This window comes from Cynocephalus volans, chromosome X (assembly GCF_027409185.1).
Source record: "Cynocephalus volans isolate mCynVol1 chromosome X, mCynVol1.pri, whole genome shotgun sequence".
Taxonomy (NCBI): Eukaryota; Metazoa; Chordata; class Mammalia; order Dermoptera; family Cynocephalidae; genus Cynocephalus; species Cynocephalus volans.
Window position 1 is genome coordinate 39,690,019 of NC_084478.1, and position 19,284 is coordinate 39,709,302.

Consider the following 19,284-nt stretch of genomic DNA (forward strand, 5'->3'; position numbering starts at 1 on the left):
AACTGAGCCCAAGACAGGGCTTTAGATGTACACTATTGATTGAGGGAGGCTCTTCAGGGAAAACGTGTAAGGGAAGGAGGTGAAGGAGAGAAGCAGGGCAGGAAAGGGGAAAAAGCTGAATGAAGATGAGGTCTCAGGTAAACTCTAGGCTTGGCATGATCCACCAAGGAGCCCTGCAGTGTAAAATGCACCATAGAATTGTCTCCACTTGAGGCAAAGGAGTCAGTCTTTTGTACACCCACATCAGTCAGTTATTGGCAGTGAGGCAATCCCAAGAGGGTGTAAATTTCCCAGATGGGTGGCTCCTGTTAATGAAAAGTTATTTTCAAGAGGAGACAACCTGAGCTGTTAGAATGCAACACTCAAAAGAGCCAAAGAATAGATACATCATCTTAGTAAAGGGGATCAGGGTGGGGCATCTACTATGCTATTATAGGTTTCTTGATTATTTTATCATTATTCTAATATACCTACTCAAATAGGTACTTTAGAGTAATATAATTTACCCTTTTTTAAGTAAAGTCTTACTTTTTCATATTAGGATGCAATATGTATAAGCTCTATGATTAGATTTTTTAAGAGAATTCAACCTTCAAGCTTATTACCATGGAAATATTTTGAGCTCTTACATATGTAGTAATAGTGACTTAATTAAACATTCTTTCTCCAATGTCATTTGACTATATTAACATTATCCAGTGTATGTAGCTTTTGTTCATGAAATGGTGTATCAGTATGAACTCCCTCTGAAGGAATTAGTTCCGAATCTTAATTCCATCACTCTCTTCATATAAGTTCCAAGAACTTTATGGGTGGTAACAAAAATGAATGAGTATGGTGATTCCTACTCCCATCCCCCAGTGTAATTTTATGGCTTCATAAACTCTGATTGGCTGTTGAGGAATATGTACTGCAGAGGAGTATTGAACTAGAGTATTTCCATGGATTCCTCCCGTCAAGGAAGAAGAGTGTCAATAGCAAACTCTCTGAGAAAGGTTTATAGAAGGATATTTTACTTGGAAAGAGAGAAAAACCTTAAAAACTACCAGTCTTCACAATTACCTGATGATAAATTTTTTAAAAAAGGTTTTTGCCAACTGGCCAATGCAAGGATTGAACCCTGGATCTTGGTGTTATCAGCACCACATTCTAACCAACTGAGCTAACTGGCCAACCCTAATTTTTAAAAATAATAATAATAAATGTTACCTGGTAATTTACATGATGGAGTTAACAGTGTCTGGAAATACACTTTTGGAGTGATTGTTCCCAAGCCAACAGAGCTTGTGTGCTAAAGTAATGAAAAACTAAATTTATCAACAGCAATTCTGGTCATCAAGAGTTAGGTTTTAAGTTATCAAATATCTTTTTAAGATTTGAGATGTGCCCACTACACAAAGTTAAAAAAAAATACTTTGTGGCTATATAATAAAAATGTCTTTATGTACAAGAAGATGCATGCTGAAGTATTTAGGGCTGAAATGTCATTATGACTCTAATTTATATTTTCAACTGATTTAGGGAAAAAATTATGGTACACACATTGAGAGAGTGTGTGTGTACAAATGAGACAAAATGTTAAAAAAGGAAAAAACTAAATGCCACTCTTCACTTCTTTCATTTAATGAAATTCTTTGTTGTAACTGTCCATAAGTCCATCATTTATTTAAATGTGTTTACCCAAACAATTTGAATTTATTTTGAATTGTTCTTTATAGTATTTGCCATCTTTTTCCAAGGAGAATTAAACCATTTTAATAATTTGATGGTTTGTTTTTGAACAGCATATATTTAGTTTAGTGATAGTTAAATGTCCTTAGCTATAGATCTTTCATATATTTTCATATTAAAATGAACATAAGGTGCCCGTGATGTCCAAGGTGCCATTTATTTCTTCATTACACCTCTGGCTTTTCCTTAGCACGTGACTCTGAGCTGTTTGAAATGTTTTTTCCTGACTGACATTTACGCACTGAATAACTCTAATTTTCAGGAACATTTATGGTTTTCTTTCAACATTTTTCTCTGTAAGCATATTCTGAAAGTATGTATTAATATCTATATCTAGTCCCAACAAAACTGTCTGTGTTCTCTTGATCTAATTTTTTACTAACTTTTTAGAACTTTTCTAGAGTAAATCTTTTTGCTTTTACCTTCAAGCATTTTGCTTTATCTTACAAATCTTCTGAGACTGAATAATTTCATCTTGCTGTTTATACTGCTATCTTAAAGGTGTTTCAACCTATTTAACTGGCAGCGATATCCTCTGTGACAGATAGTCTCAGTTACAGTAACTTGATTCTAAAATGGTATTGTAATTTATATAGTGGTAAAGCAAAATATTTCATGCTTATCACCAGAATTATAACTTTAAAAATAAAATCTCACTTAGGATTTATTTCATGTAATGGGACAAATATACAGAATTGCATTGATAAATATTACATGCAATTACATAACCTTGACATCTGTGTATAGTTCTTTTATCCTGTTTAACGTGATGTGCTGGCTTTCAGCAGTCATTAACAAAAATGATGGCAATGACTCGGACATTAATAATGTCCACCAAGCTTCCAGCACATTTACTCTAGATAGTACCTCAATACAGCCTTTAATGAGAATCTTAGACTCTAATTTGGTAAGTAAAATGAACTAGATCAAAGAATGGTCTGAAATTGACACCTTTATTAAGAAAAGGACTATGTGGTTGTAGGGAAAATGAATTCTAGGTTCAGAAAAAGCTCACACATTTCAGCATTCACATTTATTGAAGAAACATGGTATTTCTTCAGTTGTACAATTTGGTCATTAATTTGTTTATTCATTCATTCATTTAGTAAATGTGTGTTGAGCTGGTTAGTAGGTGCAGTTCTAGGCACTGAAGCCAAAGTGACTGAGAAGGACAAAGTCCCTGACCTCAAGGGGCTTACATCCTATTGGGGAGACAAAACAAACAAGTGGATACATAATGTAAAGTCAGATAGCAATAAATCCTGTGAAAAAATATTAAAGCAGAATAGGTATCAAGTGACCAGGATAGGAAGGCATTGTTTCTTATGGGGCAGTTACAAAGTGCTGTTTGAGGACGTGACATCTGAAGGGAAGAGAAGAAACCAGTTGGTTAGTGAAAAAGGTTCCAGGTAGAGGGAAAAGCAAGTTCAAAAGCTTTAATGGATATGTCCGTGAAGAGTAAATGAAAATCTGTAAACTTTGTTGGCACAAAGTTAAGTGCTTATTAGATGTTAGATATTATTTTAAAATAATAAGTGCAGATAATTAATTTCATATGTTATCACGTGTGTTCTTTGCTCTAATATACATCTTCCTTTTCATCTGGGTCATTTTCCTTTTCTTGAATTCCATAGTATTCATCCTATTCTAACACCCTTTAGGTTGCCCTATTTTTAATTTGTGGTGAGTTAAACCCTACTTGCAATATTCCAATGTGACTGCTGTCAGAGGTCCTGTTTTCTTGGTCTTTGCCCTTTTGCTCAATATGTATATACTCTGTGCAATGCCAAATTGATTCTCTTGCTAAGTATTGTGCAACGTCCCTCTTTAAGCAGAAAATCCACAACTTCCCTGTGATGATGATGATGTTGATGTGCCTACCCTGTGGGGACCTATTTTTGTGTGTGCGTGTTTATGTGCGTGCGTGCAGGAGAGATGGGTGGTTAAAAAAATGGTGTCAAGATGCCATTTGGAAGATAGTGCTTCCAAGAAACACAGAAAACCCAACTGTACCCAACTCCTGTCACCCCCATTTCTCACCATGGTTTCTTCTATACACTTCCCTTTATGCTCCTAGAAGTCAGAGCAAAGTGACCGTCTACCTCTGTCTCTAGTTTTGAAGCCACTACCAGAGCTCAACTCACTTTTATTTTATTTCTTTCTAGTTTGGCTGTAAAACATTTATTTCTAAAATTATCAGTCTGGGTCCAATCAGAGAGAAAAACCCACATTGTAATTTGCACAGGTAATATTTATATAAAGAATTATTAAATATAATAGGGGATTGGAGAAATGGAGGGATCGGCTAGTATGAAATAAAGATGTGTTAGTCAGCTCAGGCTGCCATAATAAAATACCACAGACTGGGTGGCTTAAACAACATAAATTCATTTCTCACAGTTCTGGTGGCTGGGAAGTCCAATATCAAGTCCAATAATAAGCTGATTTGGTGTCTAGGAATGGCTCTCTTTATGGTTTGCCAATGGCTGCTTTCTTGCTGTGTGCTCACATGACCTTTTCTTTGTGAGCACAGGAGGGGAGGAAGAAAGAGCAAGCTCTCTGGTACCTTTCCTTATAAGAGACCCAATCTTATCAGGAGGGTCCCACCCACATGACCTCATCCAAGCCTAATTGCTTCCCCCAAAGGCCCCATCCTCAACTACTATCACATTGGGCACATATGAATTGGTGGCGGGGTGGGGGGGATTTACAGACATTTAGAACACAGTCCATATCAAAAGACAACCCTAAAGAATAGAGGAATGATTGCCATTACTTCAAGGGCTGAGATAGAGTACACAAGGAAAAGTTCCTATCCTTTTATCCCCATATCTGAGATCCAAACCTTATTGGGAAGGTATAATCATAAGTTGATGAATAGCAGAAGTCACCGAGTTGCTCCACTAGCAGAACATGTTGGAAATCTGTTCTCTGGAAGTTGACAGACATCCTCCTCTAAGGTCCCGGGGAAAGCTATTCATGGGAGCATATTTCACCTGAGACTCTGCTAAACCATCACCAAGGTGCTGGCTACTCTGCCCTGCAGAAGCCAGGTGCAGGAAAAGCCTCGCACACTGCAAAAGCCTGCCAAGTGAGCACCCTGGAACTAGGAAGCAGAACCCTTTCCTTCTGCAATGTCTCTCCAGCACCCTCTATTGACAAAACTTCAGTGCCAGCTAGTGAAGGAAAAATATTTGAAAGGCTCAGATCTATTTTAACAGAGCAGGCAAAAAGGTATATTTAGAAGTGAAAGGCAATAACTCAATAACCAGCACACTGGAACAAACTAATAAATACCAGCAGTCACAGATTAAGTGAAGAATAAATTGTTAGCAGAGTAAATTACTTTTCAGGGCCATCCTCAGTTTTATTCATTTCCATATCCTGTGTGCCTAGAGTCAAATCTGACCCAATATACATGATCAGTATTTGTTGAATGAATGAATGGATTGCTTAATTTTTTCTCTAATGTTTTTTCTTTCTCTCTTTTTTTTTTTACTATAGCTGATGGGTGCACTGATTGGTCCATCGATATCAAGAAATACCAAGTTTTGGTGGGAGAGCCGGTTCGAATCAAATGTGCACTTTTTTATGGTTATATTAGAGCAAATTACTCCCTTGCCCAAAGTGCTGGACTCAGTTTGATGTGGTACAAAAGCTCTGGTCCTGGAGACTTTGAAGAGCCGATAGCCTTTGATGGAAGTAGAATGAGCAAAGAAGAAGACTCCATTTGGTTCCGGCCAACGTTGCTACAGGACAGTGGTCTCTATGCATGTGTGATCAGGTATCCTTTTAATTCTGTTACTGCTGAATCAATGAAATCACATACTGCTTTCTCATACTTAAATTTTGCTGCTATCTTTTTCACCTAAAGGTATTGTCTCAATATTTGTGTGTGTTGCTGCTTTCTGAAATTTACTCTAAATCATAAAAAAGATGGGATTGGAATTTATATTGAGACATTATTTCTAGCTTATGGAGAAAAGAGATACCATCTGGTTATCTACTTATGTTGCCAGAAATTACTGAAGACTATGAAATAAAATTTATGAAGGAGGTGAAATGTTGCAAATAAAATGTAAGCAAAGACTTGCAGAAAGGATGCATAGTTTATTGCTAAATGAGTTGTAACGTTTTGTTATTGCCCTTCACAGACAAATAGAGCACAGATACCTCTGTTTCACACACATCTGCAAAGATGATTTAGGTAATGTGTGTATGTGCCCAGGAAGAGGAGTGTAGCATTGCCATGTTAGGGAATATGAAGGTTGTGTTCCAGATCATTTTAACTAAAACTGACAGGTCAATACAAAAATTTTCCCAAGTCTCTCAGGGACAATACCAAAATTAATTTAAAAAGTCTCTGCTTTTATTCCCCCAAAATCTCATCACACATCTACAAATCTTTGTCAGCTTATGGAAGAGACATATGTAGTTTGTTTAATGATAACACGTTGAAACAGTATCCATGTAACACATTAGCAGTTAAAAATCTCAGTTTAAGCATTTAGCCCTTCATGGATTGTGAATCACACCCTGCATGAGTGATCGTGAATGTCATTAGACTATTAGAACATTAGCAAGCTGGGTACAGGCATATAGAGAGTGTGTTTAAATCTATTTATTTGGCTCTCTGCATTTCAGCTTATTCAGATAAATAAAAAAACTAAAGCAGCTGATTTTCAACTTGGAGAAAGTCTCAGAATCACCTAGTGTGGTTTTCAAGTAAAAATTTGACTTCTACTTCTGAAATTCTGCTCGGCACCTATTCATCCTCTGTCATAGGTGCTTGCCTGTCCCTCACTGTTGCCTGTAGGAATTATCTTTATGCTGAGACGTGGCTACAGATGTGTCAGGGCATTAAAACAGGCCAAAGTCACATAAAAGTTAAACAGAAATGTACGTTTTTAATGCTGACAACATATATCATAAGTTAGAGTTAATGTTGGAAAATAAAAATGAATATTCGTAAAGGGTTGTGGTCGGAAAAAGTGTCTAATGGATTTTAAAAGAACAAGTGCGATGTCTTGTTCTTTCTCTTAGGGTCTACCCCTCCTTCTCTGTTCAAACATAACTCTTAATAAAAGTAGAAGTTTGTAGAGGCATCGATAAATGTCATACTAGTGCAGTTAAAGAGTACTGTTGCGACAGGCTATATTCTCACTCGACCAATAGTAATTTGATTTGAATTTCATATCTGCTGTGTTTCTTTCAAAACATCATTATTTCTGATTGTTCGTGCGTATGTAGAGGTAATTCTTCAAATGTGTGTCCTCATTTATCTGAGATTAAAATCGAGTTGAATGTCCGTAGTCTAACACTTTATTTCATTCATTACTTATTGTTGATGAAAAAAAAATGATGTTTTCACGTTAGTGATCTGAATTTCGAAAGCACTGAGTTTGCAATTCTTTGACATGTTTAAATATACACTGTGATCCAGTGCTCTGAGAAACTGCATCAAAATGCATCTGAATTTACAGTTGCAATAATGAATGAAATGTTAAAATGTTTCCAAAATGATGACATTTGCCCCTTGTTCATATGTCGACATTTTAATGGGAGGTGAAACTAAAAGACAAACACCTTAAAGTTTTATGTGTGTCAAATGGCATTCTAGAGAAAGTGATAAGCTGCAGAAAGAGATACTTTTGTCACTGAAATTCAAATACACCAATTGATTTGAAGCTAGTTTTACTGTGGCTTCCTTTTCCAATTTAGAAAGTGGTACCCCAAATCTTTATAAACAGCATTTGAAATAACATGAATTGGTGTTGACCTGAAGGGAGCCCAAGGATTGTTAGTTGAGTCACTGACATTTTGGTACATTGTTAGTTATCAGGCCACAAAACTGTCATCATTTGTTTTTAAATAATCCCCTTGCAAAGAATTTTGGAAGTTTGAAAATGTTAGCTTCTGTATTAGTCCATTTCTGTGGCCTATAACAAAATACCTGGAACTGGGTGATTTATAAGGAAAATGAAATTTATTGCTTACAGTTTCAGAGGCTAGGAAGTCCAGAGTCCAGGGAACACAGCTGGTAAAGGCCTTCGTGGTGGTGACAGTGACCCAGGGGTCTCACATTGCAAAACGGTGGGAACAGAGAGAGCAGAGAGAGCCTAACCTCCCCATTCACACTTCTTTTAAAGCCCTCAGAACCACGCCCCTGACAACCATTATTAATCCATTCACTGTGGCATGGTCCTACAATCCAATCACCTCTTCACGGCCCCACCCTTCAATTACCATAATAGGATTTCCCAACTTCTTAACAGTCAGAATGGGGACCAAGTTTCTAATACATAAAACTTGGGAGACACAATTCAAACTTCAGTGAGCTTGGGTGGGGGGGGTGGCATTCAATCCACTATAGTTTCTATTCAAAGATTCTAGTTTTTTGATAAGTGTTCTGGGTATTAACTTCTCAATGAAATGGTTTAACAAGCCTTTCATGCACAGCTAATTTGCTTTTACACCTAAATATGTGCAATTAAATGGTGTAAATAATAGCAGCGCCTAAGAGTACCATCATTAAATGAACTAGATTGCTCCTACTCCCTTCCTTCCATATCTGTTTTGGACAGGATAATACTACATGATACTTTGCTCCATAGTACTTGGCTTTTTACTCAGTTTTCTCCTTCTTGAGTTTTTATTTTAGTTTTTACACGACAAGCTGAGTGGCGAAGAGCTGTGTGACAATTTCTTTTATTTATTTTATTGCCATCTATAAGAATGATCTTTATTTTATAAAAAATAAAATTTTCCTAAACTTTTTTCCCTTTTTCTCGTGGTAAAAGATGTATGACATAAGGATTGCTATTTTAAGCATTTTTAAACATACAGATGCATGGAATTAATTACATTTGCAATGCAGTGATCATATCAGGATATTTAGCATGTGCATCACCTGAAAAAAATTGTTTCTATACTCTTGACCTCCAACTTTTTAATTCTCCTTCTCAGAGTTATGCCCTATTAGCACTTTCATATGCAGAGCTAGCTGGTGCACGTGTAAGCATTGCACTGCTCCCCAAATGGTAGCAGACTAAGTTCTTTAGCACCCCATTTTTAATTTGTTTCATTTTGAGATAGTTGCAGATTCATATTCAATTGCAAGAAATTATATAGAGAGATCCCATGTATCCTGTACTCAGCTTCACTCAATGTTAACATTTTGAAAAACTGTCAGTATCACAAACAAGATACTGACATTGATATGGTCAAGATACAGAACAATGCCATTACCACAAGGTTCCTTCCTGTTGTCCTTTTACAGCTATATCCATTTTTACCCAACCCCAGTCTCAAACCACCAGCAACCACTGATCTGTTCTATTTATTTACAATTTTGTCAATTCAATGATGCAATATAAATGGAATCATACAATATATATCCTTTTAGAATTGGATTCTTCACTCAGCATAATTCCTTTGAAATTTATCTAAGTTGTTGCATGTATCCATAGTTCACTCCTTTTTATTGCTGAGTAGTATTCCATAGTATGGACCACAGTGTTTATTCACTCATTGAAGGACATCTGGGTTCATTCCAGTTTTTGGCTATTAAAAATAAAGCTCCTATGAACATTCATGTACAATATTTTGGTGGACATACATTTTAATTTTTCTGAGAGTGAATATGAGCTGTATGATAGTTGCATGTTTAGTTTTATAAGAAACTACCAAAACATTTTCCAAAGTAGTTGTACCATTTTGCATTCCCACCAGCAATGTGTGAATGATCCATTTTCTCCACATCCTTGCAATATCTAGTGTTGTCACTATTTTTTAATTTAAAATATCTTAACATTTACTTGTACATATTTGTGGGGTACAATGTGTTGATTCAATACAGGCATATACTGCACAATGAATCACTTAGGATAGATAGCATAGTTTTGTACCCATTAGTCCACCACTTCTCCTCCCCTCACCCCAGCCTCTGGTAACCATTACTCTACTCTCTACATCTATGAGAACCACTTAGTTTTTATTTTTATTTATATTTTCAGAATCCACATATGAGTGAGATCATGCAGTATTTGTCTTTTCATGCCTGATGTACTTCACTTAACATGATGATTTACAGTGCCATTGAGGTTGCTGCAAATGACAGGATATCATTTTTTTTTTTTAATAGCTGAGTGTTATTCCATTTTCTGTATATACCACAGCTTTTTTTAATCCTTTCATCTGTTTAAGGACTTTTAGGTTGACTCCATCTCTTGGCTATTATGACTAGTGCTGTGACAAACATGGGAGTGCAAGTGTCTTTTTGTTATACTGATTTCATTTCCTTTGGGTGTATACCCAGTAGTGAGATAGATGTGTTTTAGGGTAGATCTATTTTGTTTTTTTTTTTTAAGGAATCTCCATACTGTTTTCCACAATGGCTGTACCAATTAACATTCTCACAATTTAAGAGGGTTCTATTTTCTCTGCATTCTCATTAGCATTTATTATTTTCTGTCTTGCTGATAATAACCATTCTAACTAGGATGAGGTAATATCTCATTTCGGTTTTAATTTGCATTTCCCTAGTGATTAGTGATTTTGAGCATTTTTTCATGTGCTTGGCCATTTCTAAGTCTTCTTCTGACAAATGTCTGTTTGGGTCTTTTGCCCACTATTTTTAATTGTAGCCATTCTGGTAGGCATATCGTGATATCTCACTGTGATTTCAATTTGCATTTCTCTAATGGCTAATAATGACTATCATATTTTCGTGTGCTGATTTGCCATCTCTACCCTCTTCAGTAAAATGACTGTTCATGGTTTTTACCCATTTTATACTTAAATTGTGTCCTCTTGTTGAATTTTTAGAATTTTTTGTATGTTCAAGATATTAGTCCTTTTTCAGTTATATGGTTTGCAAATATTTTCTGCCAGACAGTAGCTTGTCTTTTAGTTTCTTAACAGTGTCCTTTTCACACAGGATTTGTTTTTAATTTTGATGAGATTCAGTTTATGAATTTTTCCACTTATGGGTCATGCTTTTGGTCTGAATTATAAGAACTTTTTGACTAGCTCTAGGTACTGAAGATTTTCTCTTGTTTTATTTTTTTAATTTTTAAAATTAAAAAATGGCAAATTTGGATTACTTTACATTTTACATTTAAGTCTGTGATCCATTTTGAGTTAATATTTGCATACGATGTGAGGTTTATTTAGGTCAAGGTTTAAGTTTTTTGGGTGGATGTCCAGTTACTCCAGCACCATGTGTTGAAAAGGCTATGTGTTATCCATTAAGCTGCTTTTTCACTTTTATTCAAAATTCATTGGGCATATTTGTGTGGGTTGATTTCTGCATTCTCTGTTCTGTACCTTTGATCTATGTGTCTGTCCCTCTACCAACACCACACTATATTGATTAGTGTAGCTATATGGTAGGCTTAATATCAAGAAGAGTGAGTCCTCCCGCTTTATCTTTCTTTTTCAAGATTGTTTTACCTATCGTAGGGCCTGTTATTTTTCATGTAAATTTTAACATAAGCTTGTGTATGCCAACAATAAAAAAAAACTTACCAGAATTTTTATAGCAATTACATTAAGCCTATAGATCAATTTGAGGAGAACTGATATTTTTGCTACATTGAGTCTTTCAATCTGTGAACATAGTATGTCTTTTTATTTATTTAGCATTTCTTTCTTTGATTTCTTTCATTATTTTATAATTTTCAGCATGAAAATTGTCTTAGTCTGTTTTGTGTTTCTATAACAGTATATCTGAGACTGGGTAATTTACAAAGAAAGGAGGTTTATTTTGCTCCCAATTATGGAGGCAGGGAAATCCACAATTGCACAGCTCCATCTGGTAAAGGCCTCAGGCTTCTTCTATTCACGGCAGAAAATGGAAGGGGAGTCTGTGCAAAGGCACATGGTGGGAGAGGAAGTAAGGGAGAGAAACTCAGGAATCCAGTCTCATTTTAACAACCCACTCTCATGGGAACTAATCCATTCCCAAGAGAGTGAGAATTCACTCACCACCTCCCCCCACCCTGGGGAAGCCATTAATCTGTTCATGAGGGATCCAACCCTATTACCGAAACTTCTCCCAACTCTGCCACATTGGGGATCAGATTTCAAAATGAGTTTCAGAGGGGACAAACCATAGCACAAATCCTGTACACATTTTGTTAAATTTATAGCTAAGTATTTTACTTTCTTTGGAGTGTTTGTAAATGGTACTGTCTTTTTAATTTCAGTTTCAACATGCACATTGTTAGTGTATGGAAATGTGATGATTTTTGCGTGTTAAAAATTTCTAAAAACATAATTTTTAAATGACATATCTATAATGTGTTCTATGTGGTATCTAGTTCCTTTGCCCAAGTCTTGATGTTCTCTTTAAAAGACCAAATAACTCTTCTTCCTCATTGAAAGTACATATTAAACATCTACCAAAAAGTACTTAGTGGAATCCATTTATCCATTAATCCATTTAACAAACACCTACTGATCACTCTGTTATAAGTAATAATACTAATGGTAAGATTACAAAGATTTTTTTAAAAGTTTTTACCCTCAAGTAGTTTACGTAAGAGAAAATAAATGTGTAATAAATTTCTATAGGTACTATAAAAATAGTTAGTTTAGAATACAATGGGGTTCCTCCCAAGTCTTCCTTCTTACAACTAAAAATCTTGGCTATAACACAACAAACAAGCATAAGAAGTCTCTGAAAGGTGGAAAGAAGGGCTGTTGAGAGACCTCGGGACTTTAGGAACAACATAGCAACATGCTGTATTCTCACAATCCTGCCTGCTCTTTGCAGATTTCACTATTTTTTCACTCTTTGTTCATTCATCTGAAACTCATTTTTTTCATTGCCCGCATGAATAACTTGAAGAAAATCCAGATTATGTTTATTTGCTTTCCACCTTTCCCAAACTGCTCTAGTGACGATTGTTTAGTTAGCTATCACGGGGGGGAAAAATCTCCAAAACTCAAACAAGAAACATTTTATTTGCACATGATTCTGCAATGTGGGCTGGACACAGCTGTGTGGTTCTTCTGCTGATCTTGCCTGTAGTCACCTGTGGCTAGAACCAAATACAATGCAGGGTTTGCTGAGCCTGTTTCTCTCTGAATTTTCAGGGCTTCTCTCTCTCCATGTGTGATCTTTCCATCTATCTTTCCAGCAGAATAGCCAGATTTTTACATGGCAACTCAGAATGTATAAACACTTATCAAACATCTGTTTGCATCATACTTACTAATGTCCCATGATCCAAGTCTAGAGCTAATATGGGAGAAGATTTTATAAGGGCTTGAATTCTGTGAGGTGTGGTTCATTGGTAGGGCCACCAAAGTAACAGTCCAACAGAGTCTGCCCTTGGAACCCTAAAAATTAATGTTCTTATACATGCAAAGTACACTCACACTCACCCCATTCCTAAGACCTTCAAAATCTTATCTTACTGTGGCATCAGGGTCAGGTTAGAAGTCCATGATCTCATTATATAAGTCCCTTCTGCGTGTGAATGATGCTCTTCACTCTTAGTTCCCTGAGTGCAGCAGCTCAGGAGTGGCTTCTCTTGATCCAGTGCTCTGTGAAATAGAACAACATGTTATGTGGCCCTCATACACCTATCATAGCATACTTAAACTAAACAGGCCCATTTGAAATGGGGGGTAAGATGGGAGATAAAGAATGGTTACTGGCCCATAGCAATTTTAAAATACAGCTGGGTACATGTCACCAGTTTCTTTATTAGGGCCCAGTTTTGCTTACTGAACATAGTCCTCTATGGCTCTTGGATCCTCCTCTTCCTTTTCATAGAAAGTTAAGGGCCCAGAGGCCTCTTTTCAATTTGAACTTTATCTGTTTTCTTTTAGTATAAGGGAGTATAATTCTTTAAAATGCTGTGAGGCTTCTATGTATTAAATTATAATCTCCATTAAGCAGGAACCATACCCACAAATATCTTTAAGACAGATGCCTCTCTACTTTGCTGTTCAACTCATGGTACTGGAGGACAATGCGCTAAAGATTCTTAGACACTTTTTGCCTCGCTATAACTACATTTAGCCATCTTGGGTATGCCTCTCAGGGTCTTGGGGTATGCCTCATATACCCTCCTAGCTAAGAGTCTTAATGTTTCCCTCACAAACCTTCTTAACGACCTTCTTTGAATGATAGAGTATGCTATTCCAAACCTATCACCACCTTCATTTTTCCTTTTCAGAATCAATGTGAGATGCTTGTCAATGAGAAGACACTCAAATATTTATTGAATGAAATAATGAGTGATTGGAGTAAGTGTTCTTTAGAATACCTTATGGAAATCATTGCTATAAACAAAACTACAATTTTCTGATTTCTATCATTTCCCATGGAAAAATAAAAGAATCCTATTTCTTATGATATCTCTTGCCTGAAACTAACATAAATTATGAACTGTTTATTCTATATCATGATTTTTGGTATTTCAAAAGACAGCTTTCTATCTTTTCACAGAATAAACCATCACTGTCACCAGGTAGAAGTTGAAAGTTATAAAATGTTAGGTCTGATAGACCCACAACAAGTAACTGCTATAACTGTAATATAAACAATTTAAGTAATTAATTTTAATCTGTGTGATCAATTATAATTTTAATATTTATTAATGTTTCCTCTGATTATTGTTTAAAAGTCAAGTCATTCTTGGGTCAAAGGATATATAATGTCAGACTCATTTCATAAAGTCTTAAACATTTACACCCCAAGGAGTCTTCATAATTTGTTCAAGGCAATCAAAGTGAATGTAAATGTTTTATATCCTATCCAGAAATTTTAATGATCATATGTATGTATGTTCCAAGGACCTAGTATAGTTTCACAATCTTGGTTTCCTAATTTTTAAACTACCTCTCTTAATTGAAACCAGAGTATGCCCATGAGAATATCAGCTGTAATTTATAGGTTATAAAAAATGCAATTAAAACCACCTAAGCTAGTTGTTTTTAAGAAAAGCTATATACAAGTGAAAGTCTTTAAAATAAGATTTTAAGTCTAGATGTAGAGTCTCTTATGAATGATATATAAAAATTGTAGAGCTGTACATCAGGCACTCTTTTTATACTTTTTTTTGGTGAGAACATCTTTCTTGCCATAATAAGCTTCAATGACATTTTCCAGTTGCATAACTCTGATAGTGCTTGGAGATGGTGCTGAGATGGTAGATCAACCTAGAACAGATGCTAAGTTTAGCCATCTTTCCATGTTTGGGACATGAAGGCGTTTTCTAAAGGATTGAACTATTTTTGAACAGAGTAATAATTAGCCAGATTGCTATCTTTCTGAGTTCTTTCTTTTCAAAAACAACAAACCCAATTGATGGGAATAAAATCCAAGAGCTATGAGAATTTTGCCTATTTAATTTGCAGATATTTTTTACCATCCAGGAAATAAGTAAATAGATGCCTTTAGAATGACAGCCATTTCTTTTTTAAACTAAGAAGATGAAATAAATTCTGCTGGAGTGATGATGGGATAGTTTCTCAGATCAGTGGATTAAGAAAAGCTTTGTCTAATCTTTCCAAGTCCTATAAAAGAGACAGCTTTGAGAACTCTTTTAAATCAATGGTGTCAAGTCCAGGGCAGACAGAGAATTAGAAATTTTCTCCAGAAAGTATCAAATTAATATGAAGGAGGTAGGCTACTGAAAAAGATACATTTATTAGACAATTAGGGGCATAAAGTTTAGTTCTCAGATTTTATGTATTCTTTCTTTTTTTTCATTTTCGTTAAAATGAGTCATTATGGGCCCTTTTCAGTAATGGATATTATATGTACATTTATCATATTTCACAAACATTGCTGAAAGTCTATGATATGATGTAACTGGTAATTATAATAAAGAAATTTTTTTTTTAATTTTATTTTGTCGATATACATTGTGGCTGATTATTGCTCCCCATCACCAAAACGTCCCTCCCTCCTCCCTCCCCCCCTCCCCCCCAACAATGTCCTTTCTGTTTGCTTGTCATATCAACTTCAAATAATTGTGGTTGTTATATCTTCTCCCCCCCCCCCGGTTTGTGTGTGTGTGTGTGTGTGTGTGTGTGTGTGTGTGAATTTATATATTAATTTTTAGCTCCCACCAATAAGTGAGAACATGTGGTATTTCTCTTTCTGTGCCTGACTTGTTTCACTTAATATAACGGGCAACCAAAGGAAAAATAAACAAATGGGATTATATCAAAATAAAGAAATTTTTAAATTGAAAACAATTCGTGCCAGGCACACAGGTCACTTACAATCCAGCAAGATAACAATGGTGGCTATACATTTGTACTATGATTATTATTATTTTTTATTTGTAAAAACTATTCTCCAAAAAAAAAAAAAGATTACTGCTAATTTTGATGCAGTAAAGGAAGAGAAAGTGAATAGCCCTAATAAAGTAATAGTTGCTGATCAGCAAAATTTGGGATTAGTGAAAAAATTGAATATGAAGCTAAGATTATCCAAAGCTCTTTCTAAATCTAATTTTGCATATAGTTTCCAAGCAAAAAAATATGAACAATAATCTTAATGAATGTAGAAAAGACAATAAAGGAATTGATTGTTCTTAGAAGAGACCACGGTGGACCTGTGATTTGAGCAGTACTTTGAAGACTAAACTCATGGCCAGACAAAGTGTAATTGAGCAAGATTTCTCTTTTAGAAAGGTTTCATGAGGACTAATACAAGAGAAATTAAATAATAGTCTAGAACAGGAGTTGGCGAACTTTTTCTATGAAGGGCCAGATGGTAAAAAATTTTAGGGTTTGCAGTCCATACAGTCCTATTGCAATTATTCTGCTGTCGTAGCAAAACAGCACCCATGCACAATACATAAACAAGTGGGCATGGCTGTGTTCCAGTAAAACTTTATTTACAAGAGCAGGTGGTGGGATGGATTTGGGCTGTGGGCTATAGTTTGCCAACCTCTGACCTAGAAAATTCCTTGCAAACAGTTAAATCAACAGTAGCAACCATTGTTAATAACAAAGAAAAAGCCACAATATATTCCTGATAGAGCGAGTAGACCAATTGTGTTAGAAAATGTTTTTTTTTTTTTTTTTTTTTTGGTAGACGATAGTTAGAAGGATGACTGTAAAAATGCTTAAATAAAAAAGAAAAGATGCTAAGATGTGAATGGCGGGCAAGTATCAAGCAGGGAATGGAGAGCTGAAAGCAGTTTTTTTTTTTTTTTTTTTTTTTTTTTTTTTTTTTTTTTTGATAGTATCTTGAAACAATTGCATGAATGGTTAGAGAAATTGGAACATGGAAAACAGGCAAGGAGTTTTTACAATAATTGAGGCATGGGGTCTTGAGAAATAAAATTGCCTAGACTTTAAGCCATTACACTAGGAAATACGTAAATAGCGTTACCCCATCATTACTCTCCCAGGCGGAATTTCAATGAATGAAGAAAGGGACCTTGGGTCCTTTCTAGGTTTTCTGTTGGTCTACTTGTTAGTCTTTCCCTTGGACCCTTAGAGTCTTAAGGGCAGAGATGTAATTTTGCATCTCTGCACATATATTATCATTGAGATCTGAACAGAGAAGAAATTTTGATCAGTTGTCAGTTTGGAGACAGGCTATTGTGTATAATAAAAATCTTAGAAACAGCAGTGGCTTCAACAAGAGAGAAATTGGTTTCTCAAGGAAAAGTTCAAATGTAAGCATTTCAGGGCTGATATGTTGTCTGCCTAATTGTCTAGGCCTCAGGTTTCTTGCGTGTTTCCCACTCTGACCTCTCTAGGGTATGGTGCTCATCCTTATTTTCCAAGGTGAAACTCTATCTGTCATATTCAAGTGGTTATAAGCAGCGATATAGAATGAAAAGGACAAAGAGCATAATCCTTCCCACCTTCTGATGATGGGCACTGCCATTTGCAACAACATGGATGGACCTTGAGAGAATTATATTAAGTGAAACAAGTCAGGCACAGAAAGAGAAATACCACATGTTCTCACTTATTGGAGGGAGCTAAAAATTAATATATAAATTCACACACACACACACACACACACACACACACACACACACACACACACACACAAACCGGGGGGGGAAGAAGATATAACAACCACAATTATTTGAAGTTGATACGACAAGCAAACAGAAAAGACATTGTTGGGGGGGAGGGGGGGAGGGAGAAGGGAGGGAGGTTTTGGTGATGGGGAGCAATAATCAGCTACAATGTATATAGACAAAATAAAATTTAAAAAAAAAAAAAAATTCCTTCCCACCTTTAAGAACAAGTCCCAGAGGTTGCTTAACATCACTTCTACTTACATCTCATAGGATAGAATTTATTTTCATAATTACACCAAGCTGTAGTAGTGGCTTGGATATGTAGTTTTTATTAGTAGTAACCGTGTGCCTGATAAAAATAGTACTGTTATAAGGATCTTAAATTTACTTTCCTAAAAGAAAAGCCCAAGGCATGGATTCATGTGCAAGTCATCTTTCGAGGGAGTGCTCTCAGGTGGAACCTTCAGGGGAAGAATCCAGGCAAACATGTGTTTTCAGAAGTGTAGCTGTAGCCTCATCTAACAGTAAACTCTGGAGCATTAATTACATCACAGAATTTATTCTGCCTTGAAGCAAGGGTCTGGGCCTGAACTTCGCAGGCATCTCTGTCCAGGTGGCTCTTGACATGCTAAGGCTAGTTTTAGATAAGCTCACAGGTGTGAGCCTGGACCAGTCAGCACCCACAGCAGTTGGAGGATGGGTACAAGAGCTAGTGAAGAAATTGTTCATGGAATACCAAAAGTATCTGCTATACTGAGGAATAAGGGGCCCAGATATTGGGGAACATTAGTAGCCATTTTTGTAGTAGCTAAGAAGTATCCCTTTACACATTCTGAGATGACTCAATATCCTATTTTTATTTTGTACATGGTAAGTACTCCATCAGTATTTGTTGAATGAGTAATGCACGTTCTTGAACAACCTCCTTTTTAAAATTTTCACAACCTTCCCTTTCAAAAAAAATTTGTAAAGAATTAAAAAATGTTAACTTTCTTAATACCACCATTCCTTTCCCCAACACAAACACAAGCATTCTGCTCTCAATAGCTATTCCTTTTGCTCAGATCCCAAGTCACACTCACAACCAATTATAGAATTACCTTTCCAACATTTCTGAAAAAGAATAGCCTGGCAAAGTCTCTGCTCTTTCAAATATTTCTAATTCTGGTTTCTAAAAATTTTCTCATTGCCCAGGAATTAAATAGCCAGCCAGGTTACTATGAATAAGATACATACAACGTCTTTACATATGTTTTCTTTAAACCTTAGGGGAAGAATCAATATGACTTTTCTCATGAGTTTGCTCTGGCCTAGATTTATGCTAGTTTTATAGTGACATTTCTAGCTTTCAGGCAGGTCTCCATTTCGTTACTGCTTCATGATACAGAATCTGAGGTTATAAAATAAAAACTTAAAAGAGGTCATTGAATAAGCATTTAACTGATTTCATTATATCTCACAATTATAAATCTGGAACTATCTATCCATTATCTCCCATGAAGGTAATAAAAGACAGTCCTGTAAAAGAGTCAAGGTT

The 19,284-nt window shown here is 35.7% G+C and overlaps 1 protein-coding gene across 1 annotated transcript in view; it reads left to right on the forward strand.

The window, feature by feature from the left end:
- Positions 1-2,500: 2,500 nt before the first annotated feature.
- Positions 2,501-19,284, forward strand: part of IL1RAPL1 (interleukin 1 receptor accessory protein like 1) — a 633,102-nt gene continuing 616,318 nt past the window's right edge. The window contains exons 1-2 of the mRNA XM_063084555.1: positions 2,501-2,642; positions 5,236-5,515. Of these exons, the coding sequence (XP_062940625.1) occupies positions 2,501-2,642; positions 5,236-5,515 (422 nt within the window). The remainder of the gene's footprint in view (positions 2,643-5,235; positions 5,516-19,284) is intronic.